The sequence below is a fragment of the Rhinolophus ferrumequinum genome, chromosome 21 (assembly GCF_004115265.2).
Source record: "Rhinolophus ferrumequinum isolate MPI-CBG mRhiFer1 chromosome 21, mRhiFer1_v1.p, whole genome shotgun sequence".
Lineage (NCBI taxonomy): Eukaryota > Metazoa > Chordata > Mammalia > Chiroptera > Rhinolophidae > Rhinolophus > Rhinolophus ferrumequinum.
Window position 1 is genome coordinate 8651830 of NC_046304.1, and position 24616 is coordinate 8676445.

The 24616-nt window shown below is 47.0% G+C and overlaps 1 protein-coding gene across 1 annotated transcript; it reads left to right on the forward strand.

Annotated features, from left to right (window-relative positions):
* Window positions 1–4286: 4286 nt before the first annotated feature.
* PIRT (phosphoinositide interacting regulator of transient receptor potential channels) lies at window positions 4287–21731 on the forward strand. The gene is made up of 2 exons (XM_033091636.1): window positions 4287–4435; window positions 15261–21731. The coding sequence occupies exon 2, from the start codon at window positions 15406–15408 to the stop codon at window positions 15814–15816; it is 411 nt and encodes a 136-aa protein (XP_032947527.1). The 5' UTR covers window positions 4287–4435; window positions 15261–15405; the 3' UTR covers window positions 15817–21731.
* The last annotated feature ends 2885 nt before the right edge of the window (window positions 21732–24616 follow it).

Consider the following 24616-nt stretch of genomic DNA (forward strand, 5'->3'; position numbering starts at 1 on the left):
GAGTCCCATCTTCTTGATCTTGGCACCCCTGACGGGAAAGGAAAGGAGACAAAGACTAACATGGATGGGAAGGGAGCGATGGAAGGTGATGCCGCCTCCCTGGGGCCGCCTGATTTGAGTAATTGCTTTGCATGACGCTCCTGGGCCCAGGAAACAAAGGCTTCTCATCTGCCTTAGAAGGAGCCTCGGGCCTGTGGACCAAGGGGACCTCCTCTTTCCCACATCCGCCTGAATCCACAGGAGCTGGGGCCCCTCCCTCCAAGCCTGCTTCTCCCCTTACTTCCTCTGTCTCTGTGTCTTGCTCTGCCCTTGGGCACAGGCTGGGACAGAAGTGTCACTGGGGTGGAAGCCAGGACTCGCTCTGAACATATTCTCCAAGAGTGTTGGTGTTGGGGGAGGGGGAGAAAGTTGTGTTTTTTATTTTGTTTGGGTTTGGTTGTTGTCGCCGTTGTTGTTGTTTTAAGATAATGAGCTGCCGTGATGGTTTTTAGGCAATGACGAAAAGACATTGGAGCAAACAGCGTAAAAGACAAGGGTACGGACACCTCTTCCTTCGTTAGATGTGTAGCCCCACAGCCAATGGTGTGGCCCCTACCCACAGCCCTCCCTTGCTGGCACTGAGCCCAGGCTCCCTCCCCGTAATTAGAACCTACTGCCCTTCTGGACTGGCCTTGACGGGATACCCAGGACTGGGGAAAACTCCCACTCAGGGAGACCTCCTCTGAAGAGGACTCAGAGACCTGTAGTTCACCTGAGTCCCTGTTTGTGAATCCCCACGACTTGGTGTGAGAGGCAGAGAAGGGAGAGTGGACAGGGTCACTGCATTCTGAGTCTTCAGTCTTGGTGACCTGTCCCAGCAGTGCAACTGGGAAGCAAATACAAAATGGGGCCCTGCCTGTGTCATGGGGCTCCAGTGAGGACTAAACGGCATGCAGGCAAAAGGCCTCTCTCAGTTGTAAGGTACTCGGTGAATGTTCGCTGGCCATTTATTCCTCATTGACTGGGCGCCTCATCTGGGTCCAAGCACGGTACTCGGACCCCAGGTGACAGTGACACTGACACAAGGCGAGGCCCTTGCAGAATAGTGGGAAAGCTTACATGGTCCATGAGCAAGCAGCCAGCCAAGTCCAGAATGTGGGTGTTCTCTAAGGCAGACAACCTGGTTATCGTTAATGACTAAATGGTGTGAGCAGAGGAGGGACTGGCTACCGAAGATGAAATGAGGCTTGGGGGATGGGCAAAGGAGCGCTGGCACTTGCTAGGATCCTGCTTTATGGAAACCTGACCATAAAAAGATGTTTCTGAGACAGTGGGGGACATGTGGAATGGGTACTAACATTAAGGAATGTTTAAATTCCATGTCTGATTGTGATGCTGTTGTTTTTGAAAAGAGGAAGGAAGGAACGAATCCTTCTCTGTCAGAGAGACACATCACCACTTGCAAGAATTAACTAAAGATGAGATGTCTGGGATTTGCTTTAAAATACCAACCGAAATGTAAGAGAATGAGCATTGATAATTGTTGAAGCTGGACTGTGGATACATGAGGGTTCATGAAATAATTTGTTTTCGGGGGACAGACAATCATCAGAAAGTGTAATAGAGCAGAAGAGCAACATGACCGCCCAGAAGAAGCGCTCTGAACCCATGCGGGGCTCAGGGGCCGTTGCAGAGAGAGGAAGGCCAGACTGGGAGGTTTAGCTAATGAAGACCAGTGGAAAGGGCGTGCCAGGTGGAGAGAGCTTTTGTGCACAGGCATGGAAGCTCCACGTGTTTTTATGAAAGTAACCAATTCATCCTGGCTTGCTTGGAACTGGCCTGGTTTTAGCACTGAAGGTCCCATGTCATGTCCCAGGAAACCTGCCAGCCTTGGGCTAACCTGGGTGTTTGGGCACCCTGTCGTACCATCAGGGCATGGAACATGGGGCTAGCTGGGTAAGGGGAGTCGAGCTGAGCCAGAGCAGCTGTGAGCTCCAGGATGGGGAATTGGGGCACTCTGAATAAGAGGGCCAAAACCTCTCCAGGCAGTCCCCATGCCAGTTTTCTGCCCGTTTGATGTCACAACAGCAGCAGCAGCCCTTTCTCCCAGGACATTTAGAGTCCACCGCCCAGGGACCCAGCTGGCTTCTCACACCTCCTGGTCTGTCCTGCTGGGGAGGAGCCTGCAGACATCACAGCTTTCCTGACACTTCCTCCTGGACCCAACTCCCCCCTAATTTGCATGTGTATTTACATATGTACATGTATATTATATACCTACATATACTGTATTTACAGCTGTCCCTCAGTATCCTTGGGGGATTGGTCGCAGGACCCACAGAGACCAAAATCCAAAGATGCGCGAGTCCCTTATATAAAATGGCGTAGTATTTATATCTCATGCACATCCTTCCATATGCTGTAAACCATCGCTAGATGACTTACATAATATCTAAGACAATGGAAAGCCTATGTCAATAGTTGTCATACTGTATTGTTTAAGGAATAATGACAAGAGCAAGAGCTTGTACATGTTCAGTACACAGCAATCATCTGCAGCCATTGTAGGCCGAACTCCACGTAACTTTTCTTTTGAATCTTTTTGATCCGTGGTTGGCTAACTCTGCAAATGCAAAATCTGAGGACACAGAGGGCTGACTGTGTGGTACGTAAGTGCCTTTTATTATTCGATCCTCATAAAAACTCTTCATTTATTAAGTGGATGTGATCATTGTTAGCCATGATCAATAAATGAAGAAGAAATGAAAGCTCAGAGAAGTTAATTTGTTTAAAGCCAAATATAAGGATAGCACTCTACCTCACATACCTACCTCCTAAGGTTATTTGGAGGAATAAACGATGAGGTATTGTGCATATAAAGTGTTAGACTAGTGCCTGATAAGGAGGAAGTGCTACAGGAGGGTTTGTCTTCCTGATGGCTATTTGGACACCACACTGCCACGCCCTACAGAGCGTGGGGAGAGCACCGGGAGTCTGAACTAGGGGAAAAAATTAATGATTTGATTATTTGCATTGCAAAATAACTCACCCTGCGGTTCCTTCACAAGCCAGCCCATTGGATTCAACAAACAGATTGAGCAAGAAGGCAAAGGCAGCTACAGCGCAGCGAGCAACATCCCCGAAAGCCTTCCAGTCAAGTCCCCTGGGACTCGAGTCCCCTGAGAGAGAATGCTCAGATTTCACAGAGGACAGGCCACTCAGCCTGACCCCCTGGCGGCAGCTGTCTTAGCTGTCTGCTTCTCTACCCATTTGTCGCACATCAAGCTCTGCAGAGCCTTCCCAGTTTGGAAATTTCCTGTTCATTTCACAGGGATGGAAATCAAGATGCCAGAGATGAAAGAGGTTCACTCCTTCCTTGGCCTACTGCTTCCCCAATCACTCGTGGGAGAGCCTCCTTTATAGACCACAGAGGGAGCCCCCAGGGTACTGTGACCAGCAGCCAGGACCTCCCGCACCCTGTGCTAACAACCAGTGAGCATGGAGAAAGGCAGGCCCAGTGTGGCTTTCCAGATCTTGGGTCATTTTGTTGGCTTCATGGTACCCTTTAACATCTGGAGAATGGGCAATTCAACACCCCACACCCAGCTTCCACAAGCATAATTTGATAACTGTTTATAGAGGTGGAAACCCCTTCCCCACCAGTGCAGTGATTTCCATTATTCTGTTCTTATCACCGTAATATGAAAAGCCATAGGGTATCATCAGGAAAGATGGGCGAAGCAAGCGTGAACATAGTGCTTTCCCTCCAGTTCAGAGATGTCTGGGCTTGGGTGGGGTGGCATCTTGTGGGCTCGTCTTACCTTCTGCTGTGGGCTCCTGGCATTTTGTCACATACGGTTCCCACCTGTAGACATTCCAGGAAGTTCCCAGAGGTTGCCATCTTGGAACTGAGGATGTTAAATAAATCTACACATGCCCTCTCCAAAATCCAGAACAAGCAGAGCTCCCAGGTGTGCACTAGACAGAACCAGCATAGCCTCTGAATAATCCACCCTTTGGTAACCCGTCACCATCACACATTCCACCAACCCAGGAACTCTGGGTCTCTTGATTTCTGAGCCTGGGTCAGGAAAGCAGTTCTGCCCATGCACCAACCTAATGCACATGCCACCCAAACTTTAAGAGAGACTGCAGAGAAGCTTCATTAATTTTTCACAAGATTCATCTAATATTGGCTGAGCAGAGCTGAGATAAAGCCACATTACGAGTGCCTGTGCCAGCAGCCTGCAAAGGGTTAACCCATTACCCCATATCCTGGTGAGCTCATCCCCGCTGGAGCCTGCTCAGTGGCTGGGATTCACTGCACACCGGCTCCCGGCTCCTGGATGGGGCCAGGGAGGCTTTCTCTGGCTGGGATGAAGAACTTGAACAGAAACTCACTGCAAGCTGTGTGTGATTCCCAGGTCCCTCATCCTCCCCCCAGGACATCAGGACAGTAAGTAAGGAGGGGATCTATCCCCTCTGTCCTTCCTTCCATTTCCCTGGAGGAATGAGCTGGTTTTAACTTTGCTTTAGAGTGTGTTGAGTCTTTGAACTGGAGTTGAAAAGCAAACGTGAATGACAGGCAAAGGAGAGGGGACCGTGCCTTGGGAGGGGGTAAACCAGCTGCCACCAGGCAGGAGAGGGCTGCCCAGTAAGAACCCCTGGTGAGAGGGGAAGCTGTGTGTGTAGCATCCAGCCTTCACCCTTGGCAGCCATTGCGGGGAAGGGCAGGGCAAGGACCACACACCCAAACCTGGGCAGAGGCAGGAGCAAAATAGCCAGACAGCAAAGTGCAAGCCACCCTGGGATGCCAGAGTGCATGGGCGGGTCCTCAGACCCAGGCCGTCCTCCCGAGCGTCCCATATCAGACCTCAGTGTCTGCCCATCCCTCCCTGCTTCAGGTGTGACAGGCACCCAGGGCAGGTGCTGGGAAGACAAGGTACACCGACTAGGGCCGTCTTCCTCTTAGAAAGGGGACACAAGGCAGGCACACATAAACATGTTAAGAATATGCACGGCCAACATGTACCATACGTCCGGGTAAAGGCAGACTGTCACCTGAGCTGGCAGAACCTGGGCACCGGCTGTGTGGCATAAAGAAGGAGGTAAGTGGCACTGTCTAGGTTGAGTATGACCTTTGGAGAAATTCCTTTCCTAGAAGCTCTGTGAGCAGGTGACAGATGGTGGCTGTGCCATGGTGACAGCAGCAGCGTATTCAGAAACACTCTGGCCTCTACTTTATCAGCTCAGGCACTGGGCCTCACTGACCTTATCAGAGGGTGGCGGTCACCAACTGGATGTCCTGTTGAGGGGAGGGCAGTGACTAGCATTGACAGCTGGGTGGGGCATGTGGGGACTCCACTGGGGAAACAGCAAGACCCTCCACATCTCAGGAATTTTTAAAAAAAAAAAAAAACCGCCCTGGGTCTTTCTCAGGAATAAATCATCTTATTTCTGCCACTTGCATTTTGCGCCTGCCCTCCCCTCTTCTCCCACCAGCTGACCTGGCTCTCTAGGGCCCAGCCTCCTCACTTTGAAGCAGTGTGTGCCCTCTCTCTCCTCTACTTTTGTTCCTTGCAATTCCCAGAATAGTCCAGCTCCTACCGGGGAGGAGAAGCTTGGGAAGGGGTAGATAACGCCAGGCGCAAGCACAGCGGGGCCTCTTGTTATATCAGAGCTGCGAGATACAATACAAATTTCAATTTTCTCATAAACAATGAATATGTTTCTAACATAAGTACGCCACGTGCAGTATTTAGAACATTCTTATACGAAAAAAAAACATTCATTATTTACCTGAAATGCAAATTTAACTGGGCATTTTGTCATTTGATTGGCTAAATCTGCAACTTATTACTGATGTTATTTCATCACATTCAAGGGAGGATGGGGCAGGGAAGGGGTGGGGAATGAGTGCTGAGGTAGATGTGTCAGTAGAGGGGTGGTGGGACACTAGGAAAAATGGTAATGAAGGAAAAGAGAGAGAAAAAGGCAGGGGTCCATTCTTGAGAAAGTATGGTCGGTACGGTACATAAAAGGCCAGGATTTGGGGTCCGGCAGCTTTGAGCCTCAGTTTCCTTATCTATAAAATGGGGATGATAGTAAAAGTACCACCCTCTTAGAGCTATGAGGATTAAAAGAGATGCTCCACATGAAGAAGGCTGCACGTACCAGGCGTTTTGGGCTCCGCTGGATGATGGTGGTGGTGACTTTGTGGTCACTCTGTCACAGGCCTTTTCTGCTCTGCTGGTGCTGACTCCAGGGCCCCCAGCTTCAGCCGCACTACCCTGCAGCTCCACCCAGCAGTTCTAGGCCAAACTCCTCCCCAAGGCAGCCACCACTGCAGTTCTGTTCACTGCCCCCTTTCAAGTGTCCTCTCTACTCACTGTTTCCTCAGTTTGAAAAGAAAATCAAAACTGTCCCAAAAGGGAGCAAAATAGACTGGATTAGACAGACTCCAAAACTCCCCTTCAGATCCTGGCTGGCTATTCACCTGCTGAGTAACTTTGGGCTAGTCACTGAACCACTCTGATCCTCAGTTTCCTCACCTGCAAAATGGGGTACTAATCATCCCTTCCTTGGCGCCTGGTCCAGAAGATTAGACGAGGCGATGCAGAAAAAGCAGGCAGCATGGTTCCCAGCATATGGTAAGAGTCCGGTAAATGGCAGTTAGGTTGTTGTATGAAAAGTGTCGAGCCTCCCCAGCAGACTTCTGCTTTGATAAAGCTGCTTGGGTACCTTAAAGACTTCAAGAATCTCAGCCAGAAGGCAGGAGGCCAAGGAGGGAAGGAGGAGGGGCTGGTCAGCGGTCCTGCCTGGCTCCTTACAACTGCCTCTCCTGCCCCCTTGTTAGCTGTCCCATCCCACCACCCTCACACCAAGAACAAAGGGTATTGTTGACAACAATTGGGTGGGAAGGAACAGGAATGGTGACTTGACAGGTGCAGTCGTAACCCCTCTTGCCATAGCTTCCCTATTTATTGAATTCCCTTTTTATTGCTGAATCCCTATCCTCAGCAAAGTGCTGAGCTACTTGTTTGAGAGCACAGGAAATTGAAGCCCAACCCAGCCCCTCAAGGAACCTGGGAGGGAATTACGAGCTTCTGGTCCTGTGAGTACAGACACATATCTGTTCACCTCCGGGGCAATAATTCACTTCCTTCACTTTCAACTGCCATTCCCTTTAAGCGATGCATTTCAGATCCTCAAGAATCGATGGAGGGAAAAGTATTTGGTCCTTACTATCTCGGACACTCCTTGTGGCTCCCCAGCTTGCATACTCCACACACACCACCAAACCCTATGTTGAGGGATGAATACATATGAGTGCGTGAAAAAAAGCCAAAATTTCCCTGCCAGTTCTCTCCCCTCTATTTGAGACATCTCTTCACCTCATTTCTCAGAGATGCCACTAAGCGAGGAAGTGTGCCTGTGTCGCGCTCCTCTGTGGAGAGGGACGTTGTCCGAGTCATCTATAACTGGGTGTCTAGTGGAGGATGGCACACGGGAGTTGCTTGAAAAGCATTGGTTGCAGTGTTGGGAAGAGCTGTCGGTGGAGAGCTGTTTAGCAACTTGGGGGATACAAGGCCAAGAGTCACACATTGAAACGATGTACGTAGGCAGTGTTTCCAACTAAGTGGGCAATTACAAATACCTGGTAGACCAGTGCTAACAAGAGCTAACAGTGCTAACAAGAGTAAGAGACAGTCCCATGGGTCCCTCCCTTTGGATGTGTTCCTGCCCCACCCAAACCCAGTCTTTGCTCTGCCCTGGGCCCCCCTGGCTCCCTGAAAGCCTGTGTTTTCCTTCAAGGAATGGTATCTTTCCAGAAACAACTTGGAAAAGGTGAAATTCTTGTTATTCTTGCCCCTCCTCCCTCTCTCCATCTCCATCTCCTGGCCCCGATTCCCAATTTCTCCAAGAAGCACTTTCTCTTCCTTTCAGGATCTCCTCTCCTCAGAATCAGTTACACAGTCTTTCCCACAAGAGCCAGGTGACTTCTCACCTCAGATTTCCCTCTAATGTCTCTACCCTATTCTGGGGTCACTTTGTCCCTACTCACACCCTTACTTTTCTTATTCTGAGGTAAATTGTGTCCTGCCCCTACCTCTACCTGGATCCCCATGTTTCATCTTTGACTTCAACCATTATCAACGTTCTGCTATTCTAGGTTTAGCCATGTTTCTACCTGCTCCCCACCCTGACCCACCCCCTTATTGACTTTTACAGATGTTTTTTTTTTCCCTAGGGTTTAATTTACGCACAGGGAAATGTACAAATTTTAGTGCACCATATTGACAAATGGATCCCCCAGGTATCGCACATCGATGCCACGAGACAGACCACCTACATCCACCACAGAAAATCCCAGTGAGTTTCTCCTCACACTTACAACCACTGTTTTGAGTTTTGTCCTCTTAGATTACTTCTTAGAAGTTTCTAGACTGCCGTATACATGGAAACATACAATATCCGTACTCTTTTAGGTCTGACTTCTTCCACCCGTCGTACCTATGAGACTCATTCATGCCATGTGTGAGTCAGAAGTTAGCTCCTTTTTGTTTCTTAGTAGTATTCTCTTGTGCTGTTTATCTTTTCTTCTGCTCATGGACATTTGGGTTGTTTTCTGGTTTGCGCTATTATGGATAAAGCTATTATGAATATTCTTAAGCAAGCCTTTCGAGGATGTAGGCTTTCATTTCTCTTGGACAAAAATACATATATATCCAAGAGTGGCACTGCTGAATTAAAGGGTAGGTGTTTGCTTAACTCTGTAAGAATCTATCAAACCTTTTTCCAAAGTGACTGTGACATTGTATATTCCCATCAACAGTGTTTGAGAGCTCTGGTTGTTCCGTATCTCACCAACATCTGGCATTGTGAGATTTTACAATTTTAACCATTCTAGTGAATGTGTGGCTGCATCTCGTTGTGGTTTTAATTTGCATCTTTCTGTTGAATATCAGTGTCAAGCACTTTTTCATGGGTTTCTTGTTCATTTATTTGTCTTCTTTTGAAACAAGTCTTTCCAAATCTTTTACCCATTTTTGAAATTGGGCTCTTTGTGTTTTCATGAATCAAATGTAGTAGTCCTTATATATTCCAGATACAAATCCTTTGACAAATAAACATTTTGCAAAATTTTTCTCCCAGTGCCTAACTTGCCTATTCATTTTCTTCTTCGTTTTTAATGAGCATAAGTTTTCCATTCTGATGAAATCTAATATTGATTTTTTAAATTTTTTGGTTATTGCCTTCTCTGTCCTAAGAAATTTTGCCTGCCTCTAGGTCACAAAGATGCTCTCCTATATTTTCTTCTAAAAGCTTTATCGTTTTAGCATTTATAGTCAAGTTACATCCAGGATTTATCTTGAATTAGTATTTGTTGATGGTATGAGGAGGGATCAAGTCTCATTTTTTTTCCCCATGTGAATATCTACTTGGTATAGCACCACATGTTGAAATGACTTTTTTTTTTCGTTGAATTACTTGGGTGCATTTGTCAAAAATCAATTGTCCTTGGTAATTGTTTGGCTGGCTGGGCTGGTTGCAGACTTCCTACAAGTCTGACTTACATAATAGCCTGGCTTCCTGCTCTGGTAACTGTAGAGTAGGGGTTGGTTTCCTGGGCTGGATGCTGCAGAGATTGTGGGTCAGAGTTTTATTTTTATATCTGGTCAGGTCATTGTCCATTTGTGTATTCAGCCTCTCATTTATTATAAACATTTGCAAACATATATAAACATAGAGATAGTAATATAATGAACTTCCATACATCCATCATCTAGATTGAATAATTTTTATTTTGTCATATTTGATTTAAAGTTTGATGTTTTCATGTGAGCATGGCGTCACAACATTTCATCCCTGTGTGTCGTTTCAAGATGCATCTCAGTATCTATAAAGATGTTTTCTTATGTGTCCACAATATCATTATTACGCTGAATACAAATTTTAAATCCTAATGTCACCTAATACCCAATCCATATTCAAAGTTCCCTAAAAGTATCCCAAAATGTCTTTGTACAATTGGTTTGTTCTAGTCAGAATCCAAAGAAAGGAACATATTGCATTTAGTTATACCTTTTAATCATCTTTGTTTCAACATTTTATTGATCTTTAACATACACACAGGAAAGTAGTCATATCATATCAAGAGTGATAAGTATACAGCTCAAATAGTACACACCCATGTCACCATCTGTAGCCAGATCAAGAGTCAGAACATTAGCAGCACCCCAAGTCTCCTGCTTTCAGACGCTACCCCCACCCCCCAGAGGTAGCCATTATCCTAACCTCTAGTAGCATCAATTGTCATAGGTTTTTGAATTTCATGTTAATAACATTTTATGTAAATAGAAGTATGTCTGACTTCTCTTGGTCGACATCCTGTTTGGAGATTCATGAATGTTTTCATGTGTGGGGTTGTCATTCTTTCCTTCTCATTGCTGCATGGTCCCAGACCGGGGTGCCAACCTGCAGCCTGCCTACTCCTAGGTGTGTGCTACAAATAAGTTCCACTCACTACAGCTGCCTCCTGACGCTCCAAATGTGGCGTCTGGGTGAGGAGGACCTACGCTCCTTCTCAAACTGCTGCCCTGAACCAACATTCAAATCTGTGCTTAGTTAGTCCAGGAGGCCCACTGTCTGTCACCTGGAGATCCTTACCTTAATTACGTCTGCAAAGACCCTTATTCCAAATAAGGTCACATTCGGAGGTACTGGGTAGACAATTCAACCCACTGCCGGGGGTGAGAAACATTCTGAGACATTCAAATCAACCCCCCAGAAACTTAACCCAAACCTGAAAGTGTGGTTCTTCTCACTGGACCAGCTCCCCAGGTGTTTCCAGGTCCCTCAGACAGCTGTGGCATCGGGACCAAATCCTTTGATCACTTGCTGAGTGCCAGGTGGTAAACTGTTGGACACTTGTGGGGTGGAGGGTGAGTAAACTCAGCCTTGGCCCTGGGGCAGTTTGCAAGTTAGGAGGGAGGGAAAGGCCAACAGGCAGCGTGGTTGTCCACCAGATTGATTTTGCCCCCCAGGGGACATTTGTCAGTGTCTGGAGATATTTTTGATTATCGTGACTAGAAGGTGGAAAATGGGACTGGTATCTAGTGGGCAGAGGCCAGGAATGTTACTAAATATCCTCCAATGCACGGGGCAGCCCCCTATAACAAAGAGTTATCAGGCCCAAAACGCCAGTAGTGCCACTGTTGAGAAACCCTGGTATTGAAAAAAGAATAGAATCTTTTAGGACTTCAATAAAATGTTATAAAACTCATACTGCCCCTGAGTTGGTGATTTTCAGGAAGCCTGGATTCTCAGAATTCAAGTTTGATTTACCACCTATGGACCTATCTAAAATAGCTTTAGAAGCCATTTTAATCCAGCTTCTTCATTCTGCAGATGACAAAATAGGGACCAAAAAAAAAAATTATTATAGCAACCGGGGCCATTTCTTGAACACCTGTAATGTGTCACACATGCAGTAGTGTTTTGTGAAATTTGATGGTCACCACAACCCTGTGAGCAGATATTCTATTATCCGTAAGGAGCTAGTAAGTCTCATGGGGCGGGGAGGGCAGGGAGGGGTGGCTAAGTACTCTACTCAAGGTCAAGAGCTTAGAGAAGGCAAACTGGGTGCACACAGCAGTCCCTCTGCTGTCCAAGACCTGGATCTTTCTGTCACATGCAGACACTGCAAGTAAGTTTAGTGACTTCTTGGAACTGTGAAAGAGTGATTCTTTCCAATAAGTGTCCATTCCACGGCCTGACCTTGCCTGGCCATTCACTATCCCAAGGACCCACCCCCTTCCTAAGTAAAGCAATTAAATGAAAGGTTGCCATTCTTTGGAACTTCATGGCCCATTACAATTTAGATTTTAGATGATAGATAGATAAATAGGTAGATAGATGATAAATAGAGAGAGAGAGAGAGAGAGAGAGAGAGAGAGAGAGAGAGAGAGAGAGAGAGAGAAGATAGACAGACATCTACAAAAGATAGCCAACCTTTTATCTTGGCAAGAACAGATACTAACAAAACCATTGATCATCTTCCATCACAGTCATTTCATAAAATGAAAAATACTCCAAAGCCAAACAAGAAAGGAAGGCCATAATCCCAGAGTAAAAATAGTCCTTTAAATAAATGTAACATTATGAAAAACTTACAACAGTGTTCTTATTTCTCTATTGTTAGTTTGCTGCAGAACGAAGCCTCAAAGTGAAAAACCCAATCATTCTCATAGTTGAAAGACCCGCAGGACTCATCTGGACTAGTGTGGTTTAGTGCAAGGAGCTTTGAGTCCGGAGACCTAGGCCTGAATCCCAGCACAGCTGCATGAGAAGTCGGGGTGCTTCAGTCATCTTCCTAAATCTCCCTGGGCCTCACTCTCTGCCCTTGAAAATGGGAATACATGAATGGCATCCTCTCAGGGCCAGAGAGCATGTGTGAGGTGCTTCCAGCAAGGCCCAGTTAGTCCCACCTCCCTCTCCCAGAGTCCAGGAATCCATTATCCCTGGCAGTGGCCCGCCTCCTGCTCATGACACGCTGGCCACCTCACACCCAGAGGGCAGCTCTCCCGGCAGTAGGTTCTTCCCCATCCAGCTCTGACATTACTGAGAACCACTGCGTTCCTACTTCTCCATCAAAACATCTGCAGCATCTGAGGGCCGCAAACCCTTCTGCCCTGGGTCTTCATCACAAAGTGGTGGAAATGGCTACCCTGGGAGAAAATCCTAGTGAAGACGTCAGAACGTCTACCTAAGAAACCAGGTTTCAATAATAACAGAAACTTCCTGGCTAGGATTTCATAACATTCATTATGATCCCTCCCTTGTTCCCAGCCCACAAGGGAAAAGGTCCCTTTAAAACCACTGCTTAGCTTATGCAAATAAACTGCTGGATTGAAAGGGAAGTGAACACCTGGTGCCTGTACGTACAAAGCACATCCACCGGATTTTTCAAAGTCTTTAGAAGCAGATATCCTAATGGCCTCTCTCTAGATGATGTATATGAATGTGAATATCTCTATTCTGAAAGCATGGCAATATTATGATTCCGATTTCCTCCCTGTCAAAGGGGAAGGCTCTGTAACTGGTATTCTAGAAAGTGGGAGCATTATGCTTTGGAGAGGGTGGGAACACTAGTCCAGTGGTTCAGGCCTGAGATATATGGAGGGGCGTGGGGACTGAGGGGGTTAGTTTGAAATTAACAGTTGTAAGAAGTCTTGAAATCGAAACCATTCATTAAAGGATGCTCCAACGTGTGGAAGTGCCTTGGCAAAAAAGAAACAGCGAGTTTTAGAAGGTTGGGGTTTGGGAGCCACCAGCTCCAGACACCATCTCCTTTATCCCAAGCTCTCTTTCACCCAGGGCTGGCACCATGGTTTCCAAAGCTGCACCTCCCCCTCCGTATTTGGGTCTGGCTTTCACCCTATTTTGGGGTGGGTAGCGGGGATCACCTACTTCTTCCCCAGTGAACTTTTTGCTGTGGAGAGGAATCTCTCCCATCCCACTCACAAGAGGGATATTAGTAAATGCTAACTTGAGTGGGGCCTGAGGTAGCCTGGCAGAAAACATGAAAGAAGAGGTCAGAAGAACCTGAGAAACCTGGAGGAGGGAAAGGAGTGGAAGCCAAGGACCAAAGTCAGTTAATCAGAGGAGGGAGAAAGAGCAGAAGCTTGAGAGAGCACTGTTTGAGAAAAGCTATCCCAGGCAGGCAGGGGCCCTGCAGAGGAAAGTGAGAGAGTTTGTGGGTTCAGGATACAGGAGGAGAGAGTGGCCAGCATGGCCCCGTAGAGCAGTGGCCACCTGAGGTTACAAGGGGAGGAACCAGGCTCCCACTAGGAAGAACAGAGTTTGCATAAGCAGTGTTGTAAAGAGAGCTGGATTTATTGTTAGTGACCAGTGGAAGGAAAGGAGGAGGGAGGGAGGGGTGAAGTGGGAGAGAGAGGGAGCAGAAAAAGTTATTCATTCGCTTCCTCATTCGATTAAAGCTATACAGAATCTCTAGGTCACAGAGCGCTCTCCTAGACCCTTTGGAGATAACTCAAAGATGAGTCAGGGTGATGACTTGGTGACAACCTCCAGGAAAGTTACCTGGGCTCTCACGGCCTCCCCTTCCTCCCACATACAGAAAATATCTAATATCATGAGAGTATCTAAAATCAGTCATTCATCTCTTATTGCCGTATTACAAATATATAGGCATTCACACTTGAACCCACATTTCTGATTATGGAATGAAAGGTTTTAATCCCATCTTAAAGGCATTTAAGCCAGCATGACTCTGATGGAGTATTTGACAGGTGAGTGGTGCCTCCCAGCAGCTCTGAAATTGCTCTGCAAAGGTGACAACCATCTGTCTCCCCTGTATAGGGACCAGGGGATGAGGAGCTCTGGTGACTGAGAGGTGCACAGAAAGACTCTGATGAGAAAATGCAATAGGCTGTTGGGCTCGATCTCATACCCTCACAGGCCTAAGAACTGGATGTACTTCACGTGGGGGGTGGGGAAAGGGGGCATTTAGATCTTAGATGGTCACACCCTGAACCTGAAGCATCATTGCCCTGTGCTAACAAAGCACATAACATCCCAGGCTGCACTCAAAGATGTTCTCCAGCCCATACATAGCCTGGTGTTTTAAGAGAAGAGCAGACAGGGTTCAAATGCAACCTCTGGCAGTTCCGTGGGGTAAATTGCTTCACCTCTCTGAGCCTTAGCTGTCTCATCTGTAAAACAGGACTAGTACTTAATTCACAGAGGTATTGTGAGGTTTCAATTTAATGAAGGAAATACTTAGTGAGTGCCTGGCACATAACAGACACTACACTACACACACACACACACACACACACACACACGTTTATGTATAGAGTATCACTAGTCTAATGAGCAAATAATACCATTTATAGAGTGCTTGCAATATGTTAGACATTGTTCCAACGCATACATGTCTTAACTCTTTAACCCAGAACCATTTTGAAAACCCTATAAGGAGTAGTAGTATCCCATTTTTATAGATAAGAAAACTGAGGCACAGAGACATTAACTCACTCAAAATCACACAGCTAAAAGGTGATTGAGTCTGAATATAAGATGCCAGTCAATAAACTGTAACTTCATTTAAAACAGGGCACCACTGTTCCCTGTTTTAAATCCTAAAAGCAGTTGACTAGAATGATATATTTATCTCTTATAAGGAAAAAAAACATACAAGCTTGAGTGGTTTTTTTATTTATGTGGATCTCATCTGATTTTCCTTTTGGCTTCAGCACAAAAACCCTGTATTACCCTCCATCCACTGAGAGCCAGGCTGGAGACGGATGCTGAGAACAGGAAGGGTGTGTGAGAATTCCTCCGGCTTCACCCTTGCTTCTAACTCTTGGGGGTACCAGGTGACCGGTCCCAAGGAGCTGTATGATGGAGGCGCTCCCTACAGCTCTGGAGGTCGACGAGAAGTCTCCAGAGTCCAAGGACCTGCTGCCCAGCCAGACGGCCAGCTCGCTGTGCATCAGCTCCAGGAGTGAGTCTGTCTGGACCACCACTTCCAAGAGTAACTGGGAAATCTACCGCAAGCCCATTATCATCATGTCCGTGGGCAGTGCCATCCTCCTCTTCGGTGTGGCCATCACCTGCATGGCCTACATGATGAATCTGGATGTCAAGAGGGTTAAGATCCTGAAGATGACGGGGCCTGCCTTCCTATCCCTGGGACTCATGATGCTGGTGTGCGGGCTGGTGTGGGTACCCATCATCAAAAAGAAACAGAAGCAGAGACAGAAGTCAATGTTCTTCCAGAGCCTAAAGTCTTTCTTCTTAAATCGCTGATGGCAGCCTCACCTTTTGTCTTCCCAACACCCTGGCGCCTCAACCAGGAAAAGGAGATCTGATGACCAACATCCAACCCCGTGTCTCCTTGGTGGTGGGGTTGGCCATAGAAATGACCCAGGCAAACCCTCTTCCTGGACCTGGGGGAAAGAGAGAGCTCAGGGCTCCACCCTCAATGCAGCTGGGGTGCATTGCTGGATGTATCTCATTTAGTCTCTGTCATTACTGATGCTTCCCTTAGATCCTGGCCACAAGCATCCCCTTTCATGGCTCTCATCCCCTGTCATGCATCTAGGCGTCACTCATCTAACTCTCTCTGCCAAGTGCTGTGCATGTTGGAAATTCCTTGGGGTGGGCTATGCCCCAAGAAGAACCTCATGTTTACACATCTGAGAGCCTGAGCTGGATTCCACATTTGCAATCTTCTAGGACCAAACTGACCAACAGTGGTTCTTTAGATGGGGTAGGGAGGACTGACTTCTGACCCACTGGGTTCGCCAACCCAGCTCCCTTTGTGGGCAAGATACTGACTTGCATTTCAATAGACCATTCCAAAGAGTGAATAGTGAAGGGGTCAGGACAGACACTTTCTGAGAAGTCACATTCCCCTGGACATGGCCTTGGGAGTCAGCCAGTCAAGGAAGTTCAATTCTCAGTTATATAGTATTTACACCAGAGGCAGTGGGTGGACGAGATGGTGTCACAGTTTCCCCTTGACCTTCTAACTCCTTCACCTTGATTACTCTTCCCTCTGAACTTGACAACTAGCCAAGGACAAGTGCATGTTGCTCTAACTTCCTCTTGACCCCTATCCTTGATTCTAGAACAGCAAGATGGAGAGCTGTAGAAGGATTCGATAAGATTGTTCTCTCCTTTACCTCCAAGAATCAAAACCAAGAAGATCAAATTCCACATCTGAATAGTCTGTAGGTTTCCAGAGATGGAATTCACTTTTGAAAATCCCAACGCCTGCTCTTCCTGACCCCACCCACCAAACAAGCAAACATTTACTGAGTACCCTGCTTTGGGCCAGGCCCCTGCTCTCATCTTGTTTCCAAAGTGAGAGATACAACCAAGCCAACAGGCAATTGGAATACCCTGTGCCGAGTACTTAACTGGGGAAATGTAGATGAGTGTGGGGACCCAGACAGGACATCCAACCCAGACTTGGGAGAGGATAGATAGATTGCTGTGTCACCCAAACTTAGAAACAAAGGGAAGAGTTGAGCTCTCAAAGAGCGGAAAGGAAAACCATTTGGGACAGCAGGAACTGCCTGTGCAAAAGCTGGGCAGGGTGAAGGGGAACATGACAAAATAGGAAACTACATACAATTTTCCTAACCTCCCAAAGGTGCCCTTTCCTCCCCTCCGGTGGCCTCCTTCTTACCTGCTTCCCCAGGTGCCTCAGTGGAGCTTCTCCGGGGGCGTATTGAAGGCTTCCTGGGGTGTATGGGGAACTACTGAAAAGGGGTTTCCAGGAGGCCTATCAAGCAGCTCCCAGAACCTGGGTCTTCCTGTAGTAGTAGCCAGGGGCCCTTAGGTGACAGACCAGGAGGGGTAGCGATGTGAAACCTCGCCACCATGCTGCCTTAGGCCAGGCCTAGGCCCAGTGGAGAGCGTTTGATAGCGAGCTCTGAGAGGGAGGTGTCCTGCACTGTGATCACCATTGGCTTGAGCTAGCTCCCTTCACTCCCCAGCCTTCTGGCCTCCTGGTCAATATGGTAACTGCTTGCTAACAGGCCTCCATGTATCTCCATCCTTCATGGTGGTTCCATACGCAAAGTCAGAAACTCACCTTGTTCTCTCTGCATTATGGGAATTCCGTGGAGGCAGGTCCCTGTCACCTGGGGACACCTCCTGCCCCTTCTACCTAAGGAGCCAGAGTTAGGGGAGCCTGTGGCCTTTGAACTTTACCCAGAATGGCCTTGTCTCTCATTCATCCGGTGTGGCTGGGTCCTTTAGCCCATCTGTCCCCTGCACACAGGTGGTCAGGATCAATCCTGGGAGCGTTGCAAGTGCTCTGTCACTAGTTGTAGTCCCAGTGCCTCTAGTGACCAGGCTTGCAGATCATATCCTTTCTCTGACATGAAGGCAGATTCAGTATCGGCCCTATAATATTACTCCTGCAGTCCTTGATGTTTTCTTACATGGGAGCAAACCGGGTGGGCTCCCAGCTAGCTCAGTGGGAATCAGAACTTCCTGTGTCTCAATTCATCTGCCCACAAGCTTATAGTCTGGGCACCGCCGTGGGAGGAGAATGCTGCTACCGCCTATGTCTTAGTGGGAGGAAGTTTGGGGACAGCCATAATTCTAGTGTGTTCTGGACTCACGCTCTTCTGGACTCAGTGGCTCAAGGTGAGGCAGGCAGCTATCCAGGATCAGCCTGTTAATGTCGCCATGAACTCAGAACAAGCACAAGAAGGAGTGATAGTTCAGTTCCCTCTGTGGTCTCCTTCTTCCTCCCAAGGTCATCCTTTTTCCTGGTCCAGCTTTGCTACATCTCCAGTGACAGTCTGCTGCAGTACTTGCCCACATTCCCTGCTCCTCCAGCTAGTTTCTCAGCAAGAAAAGTGAGGAAAGAGCTCTGAAGAAAGATCTCCAAGCATCATTCAACCCCACTGAGATTCGCCATAGGAGTGTGGGGCTAGGAACATGCCAGCGTCATGCTGGGGGTGAGGGGGAACATGATCAAAGACCATCACCACCTGGAAGCCTGGGGTATGGGTGTGTCTGATTTGTGGATACCGCCCAGGTCAGAAGCAACATTTCTGGGGAAAAGCATCACCATCAGGACTCCTTTCATGCCTGTGGGTCAGAGGACAGGACGGGCATCCATGTGTTTGGCTAACGGGATTGCATTATTCTACCCATAGCTATTCTGTTTTTGAGAGTTTGATTTAATCTGAGGCCTTCGAGGAACTGTTGTAATGTTGAATTGTAGTCAATGTTCTACTTAACACTGAATTCTACTTACGCTGCTTAATGGTGTCTGCTGTGTATTCATTTTGTTCCACCAGAACCTCCAAGACTGTATCCACTAATTAATCCCTCTAAACTGCACCCCCATCACACGTCCTCCCCTTTCCCCCACCCAAGGGACCAGACTCACCAGACGCACCACGTCCTTGACTTTCTGCTTGATCTAACTTGCTCTGTCCTTAGAGGAAACAGAGAATGGGGCTAGGTCTGGATAAGCAAGCAGTATTTTATTTCTCCTTCCATTTCTGCAGCATTGTCATGACACCCCACCCCTCCTGCCCGCCATATCTATCACTTTGTCACCATCTCCAGCTCTCAGAGGTCTGATGTCCCTGGAAAACTAAAACCCAGAGGCCCAAATGTGTCTGAGAGTAAATATGTTCAAGGGAACTGCCTGAGCATGGTGATGCTTCTGAACAACACCAACTGGGTGCCACAGGGGCTTGGGATGGTGGGAGAGGGCCGTTAGAAGGGAGCAAGAGAAGAGAGACGTGGCACTTGACAAGGACATTCTGGAGTGGTGTTTCAAGAGCAGAAGAAGGGCCCAGGCTGAAAATGATAAACATTTCTTGCGTGTGTACTACATGCCAGGGACTGATCTAAGTACTTCATGCATTAACTCACTTAATCCTTTCAAAAAACCCTTTTCTGGGGTACGATTGTCATCATCATCCCCACTTTACAGGTGAGATAAGTGAGGCACGGGGACACCAAACTAGGATAACACCAAGCTGGGATTGAAAACCAGGTGGCCTGGCTCCAGAGGCCACACCCCATTCAGTTCTCCAAAGGCCTGAGGGGCAGCAGAAGGCACCAGGATGGCTGTGGTGGGTTCTGGCTTGCATGGCGGGACAAGCAGGAGGGGAGCTGGGGTCAGGAGACAGGTAGGGAGGACACACCAAGCAGGGGCCCAGAACTCCACACAGGAAAGTGGCCAGGAGCCGGGGAGAGAACAAAAGGAGCCAGCAGCCAGAAAAGAACCCAGAATTCTGAACAACTCCTATGTGCCCGCACCACGCTAGCGGCATTCGTGTCGTTTTTGCTTTTCTCCCCTTCACCGCCACCCCCATCTAATCCTTCGTAGTACATTTCACAAAGAAACAAACATGGCTCAGAAAAGCAAATAACTTGTCCCAGGCCTCAGAGCCCATAAGCAACGGATCAAAGATTTAGGCCCGAAGCTGCCTGCAGAGCCCACGCCATCTCACCCGCTGAACTCCTGGTTTTATGCCATGTGAGTGGTCAGAGGCAGGAATGGGGGATCTCTGACCGCCAGCTCAAGTGACACTGTCAGAGAGGGTGGCCTTGGTCCATCCAGCCTTTGTCCCACAGGCCAGGCTCTCCTGCTGACTAGCAGGAGAATCTGAAACTACCTGACATTGGCTATTATGACTTCACATCACATCATAGGCCAAGTTCATAACCCCTTTCAGGGTCCCCTCCAAAGTTCAAGATCACCTCCCACAGGAGTGCTCGGAACCAGAGCAGCAGTCAAGATCCAGCATCACTTCTCCAGGGCACGGAGCTGCTGAACGCCAAGCCTTCCTGCAGGGAGAGGTGCTGTGGGCCATTTGCTCTGCTCTCCATTTCTCAAAAGACCCTCCCTACCTTGTTTCAGCCTAGAGAGGAGTCACTGATGATCCTTGGGCCTGGTCTCTCCTTGACCCTGCTAAACCGGGTAGTCACCCTTCGAGGTCCTGCCTCCTGCCCTACCTGGAGCCTTGAGCCTGTGCTCTTAGCACCCACAGACAGTGCCATTTCCTGTCTGAAGTTTCCATGTCTGCAGGCTGCACGCAGCTCCAGGGTCCACGCCTGCCAAACCAGGCCCTGACACTGTGCGGTAGGCTCCCTCAGGTCTTCCGTGGGGGCCTGCTGTTCCAGAGGGACTGTACTCCTTTCTCTTACGGACTGCAGGGCAGGAAGGGAGGCTCCCAGGCCATCTCCCCGTCCAGCTCTCCTATACCAAAGAGAAAGAAGGCTTGGCAAGGGTCACCCTCAGAATGAAGACCATTTCCCACTGCCCAGCAGGATCCCTGGCAAAACCATCAAAGGAAAGTGACTGCACAGCATTGGAGGAGCAGTTGCCACAAGCCCTCTGATAATTCTGTAGACCAAGTTGGACTCATCTTTGATCAATAAAGAAATGTGGACGTAAATAATGACCATCTTCCTGTGGGGTTGCATGGGAAATAGACCCAAGAAAAAAGGGAAGCCTGACTCTTATGGTAACAGTTGCCCAGCTCATTTGCAGTTCTCCTACCCCCACGCCTTCCCTTTCTCTGATCTCTCTCTCTCAGACATGATCTCTAGATCCACCCCTCAGACTGGCCGTTTGCCTGGCATTTCAATCCCAGGAGCTCTGACCAGACACTAACAAGCAAACTGGGGATATGGTGATGAAGACATGTGCTCTGACCTCAGAAAGCAATCAGTCTAGTCCCTAGAGGACAGAGCCAAGGAAATCATCAATTATGATGCAGTGTGTCAGAGATGGAGGGAAGCAGGGGCTCCATGGGAGGACAGAGGATGGGCACAAACTAGTCGGGCCGCAACCCACCTCCAGCTGTCTGGAATATCACTATGCCAGGTTTTCGTATCAGGGATGGGAGGGAGGAGCCTGAGGCCAGACAGGGACAAGAGAGGATTGGGACCACCCCCTTTGATTACATTCACTACTTTATTTCAGGGTCTTGTTTTTCACTGTCTCCTCTGAAAGCTGTCTACCATAGCCTCCAAATGTGGTGTAAAGTTGCCACTTTTGAAGAATATACTGCGGGGATCACTTCCTCTACCTGACTATATTTCTGTCCTGAGACCCTGCCATCGAGAAAGAGCAGTATGAGTCTATTCTTCCCTGGAGTGTTGTCTCCGCGAAGGGTTTTCCCTATTGGACAATGTGTTAACTTCCTATTGCTGCTGTAAAAAAAAAAAAAAAATCAGTAGTTTAAATTGAAAAATAATTTTTTTGAGTTTTTATTAATTGTTTTATTTTTCAATTACAATTCACATACACTATTGTATTAGTTTCAGGTATAAGCATAGTGATTAGATATCTATATAACTTACTAGGTGATCACCCTGATAAATGTAGTACCCACCTGACACCGTGCATATTTATTATAATATTATTGACTGTATTCCTTATGTTATACTTTACATTCCCATGACTATTTTGTAACACCAATTTGTACTTCTTAATCATTTCCCCCTTTTCACCAACCCTTCTAACCCGCCTCCGCCCCAGCAGTCAACAATAAAAATGTTCTCTGTGTCTATGAGTTTGTTTCTGTTTTGCTTGTTTGCTTCGTTCTTCACATTCCACATATAAGTGAAATCATATGGCGTTTGTCTTTTTCTGTCTGACTTACTCCACTCAGCACAGTACCCTCCAGGTCCATCCATGTTGTTGCAGATGGTAAGATTTTGCTCTTTTTTATGGCTGAGTTATATTCCATTGTATATATGGAATATATAATAAAAATATTCCATATATATATGTGTATATATATATATATATATATACATATATATATTCATTCATCCATTGATAGACACTCAGGTTGCCTCCATATCTTGGCTATTGTAACAATGCTGCAATAAACATGTGGATGCACATGTCCCTTTGAAATAGCGTTTTGGGTTTCTTCGGATAAATACCCAGGAGTGGGATTACTGGGTCCTTCTTTGTCTCTTCTTGATGCCTCAAGTTCCCAAAGTCCGTCCTTGTTTGTCTCTTGTTATAGCTTTTGTTTTAAAGTCTATTTTGTCTGGTATAACTATTGGTACCCCAGCATTTTTGTTTCTTTGTTTCCATTTTCATGAAATATCTTTTTTGTTTGTTTGTTTTTTAATGGAATATCGTTTTCCATCCCTTCAATTTCAGTCAGTGTGTACCTTCTGAAGTGAATCTCTTGCAGGCAGCATATGTAAGGGTCTTGTTTTCTTATTCATTCTGCTACTCTTTTGACTGGAACATTTAATCCATCTACAATTACAGTAATTGATAGATATGTAGTTATTGTCATTTATTACTCATATTTTTTTCTTCTTTTTCGTCTTAAAGAAGTCCCTCTAACATTCCTTGTAATACTGATTTGGTGTTGACAAACTTCTTCAGCTTTTTCTTGTCTGTAAAGCTCTTTATCTGTCCTTCAATTCTAAATAATAGCTGGCTGAGTAGAGCAATCTTGGTTTAGGTCCTTGTTTTTCATCACTTTGAATATTTCCTGCCAATCCCATTTGGCCTGCAAAGTTTCTTTCGAGAAATCAGCTGACAGTCTTATGGGAGGTCCTTTGTAGCTAATTAATTGCTTTTCTCTTGCTGCTTTTATGATTCTTTGTCTTTAACCTTTGCCATTTTAACTATGATGTGTCTTGGTGTGGGCCTCTTTGGGTTCATCTTGTTTGGGATTCTATGTGCTTTCTGGGCTTGTATGTCTGTTTGCTTCACCGTTTAGGGAAGTTTTCTGTCATTATTTCTTCAAATAAGTTTTCAATTCCTTGCTTTCTCTCTTCTCCTTTTGGTACTCTAATGATGTGAGTGTTGACATGCTTGATGTCCCAGAGCCCCTTAAAATGTCCTCATTTTTTGGGATTTCATTTTTTCTGTTCTGATTGAGTGTTTTATGCTACTGTATCTTCCAAATCACGATTCGATCCTCTATTTCATCTAATCTGCGGTTGAGTCCTTCTAATGTATTCGTAATTTCAGTTATTGTATCCTTCATTTCTTACTGGTTCTTTTATGTGTTTTCTATCTCCATTTTTATGTTTTCTGTATCTTTGTTAAAGTTTTCACTGGGTTCATCTACTCTTCCCCTAAGTTCACTAAGCATCCTTGTAACCAGTGTTTTGAATTCTGCGTCTGGTCTCCATTTTCTTGTTTCTATTTTCTTTAGTTCTTTTTCTGGAGCTATGTTCTGTTCTTTCATTTGGGAAATGATTCTTTGCCTCCCCATTTTGGCTGTGTCCCTCTGTTTGTTTCTATGTCTGAGGTAGGGCTGCTATGCCCTACCCTGAAGCTATGCCTCCTGGTCTTAGTAGAGTGGCCTTATGTAGTAGGTGTCCTGCGGGGCCCAGTGGTATAGTCTCCCTGGTCACCTGAGCCCAGTGCTCCAGGTGTGTCCCTTGTGTGGGTTATGTGTGCTCTCCTGTTATAGTTGAGCCTTGGTTGCTCTTTGCATGTCAATGGGAGGAATTGTCCCTCAAGTTGATTAGTTGTGAGGACTTGTCATGATTGCAGTGGAGGAGCTGTTGTGCAGGGACTGACCCTATGGAGCAGGATTCACTTTAACAGGGCTCTGGTGTCTGCCTGTTGGGTGTGTTGTCCTTGGGGGAAGCTGGGTGGTTCTCTGGCTTTGTCTGAAGCCAGGCTTTGGGCATGCCAGCCCCAGTGCCTCTTGGGAGTGGCCCTGCCACAGGCCCAGTTCAGCCACATCCTGTGCCCTGCTCAGAGCCACCTGGAATGAGCCACAAAGAAATTCGCAGATGGAGTCATCCATGCTGGGCTTGGAGATTCCTGGGAGAGGCTAAGCTAAGAATCAAGGCTGGCTGCCAGTAGTACTGGGCTTGGAGCTGCTCAGCACAAAGTAAAGGGCATGCTTATGACAGATCCTGCTTGTTTGGATTTTGTGAACCTTTGAGAAATTTTAGAAAAGTCTGCAACATGAGGCAAAACAAGTTGTTTGCATGGAAAAGCCACTGAAAGTGGCTTGAGTGTGTTCACAGTTGGGTGGGGAAGGGTCTTAGGGAAATATAGGGCAGGGTGAAGGAATGGTGTCAGCCAGGTTGATGGAGATTCAGATATAGTGGCCACCTGCCT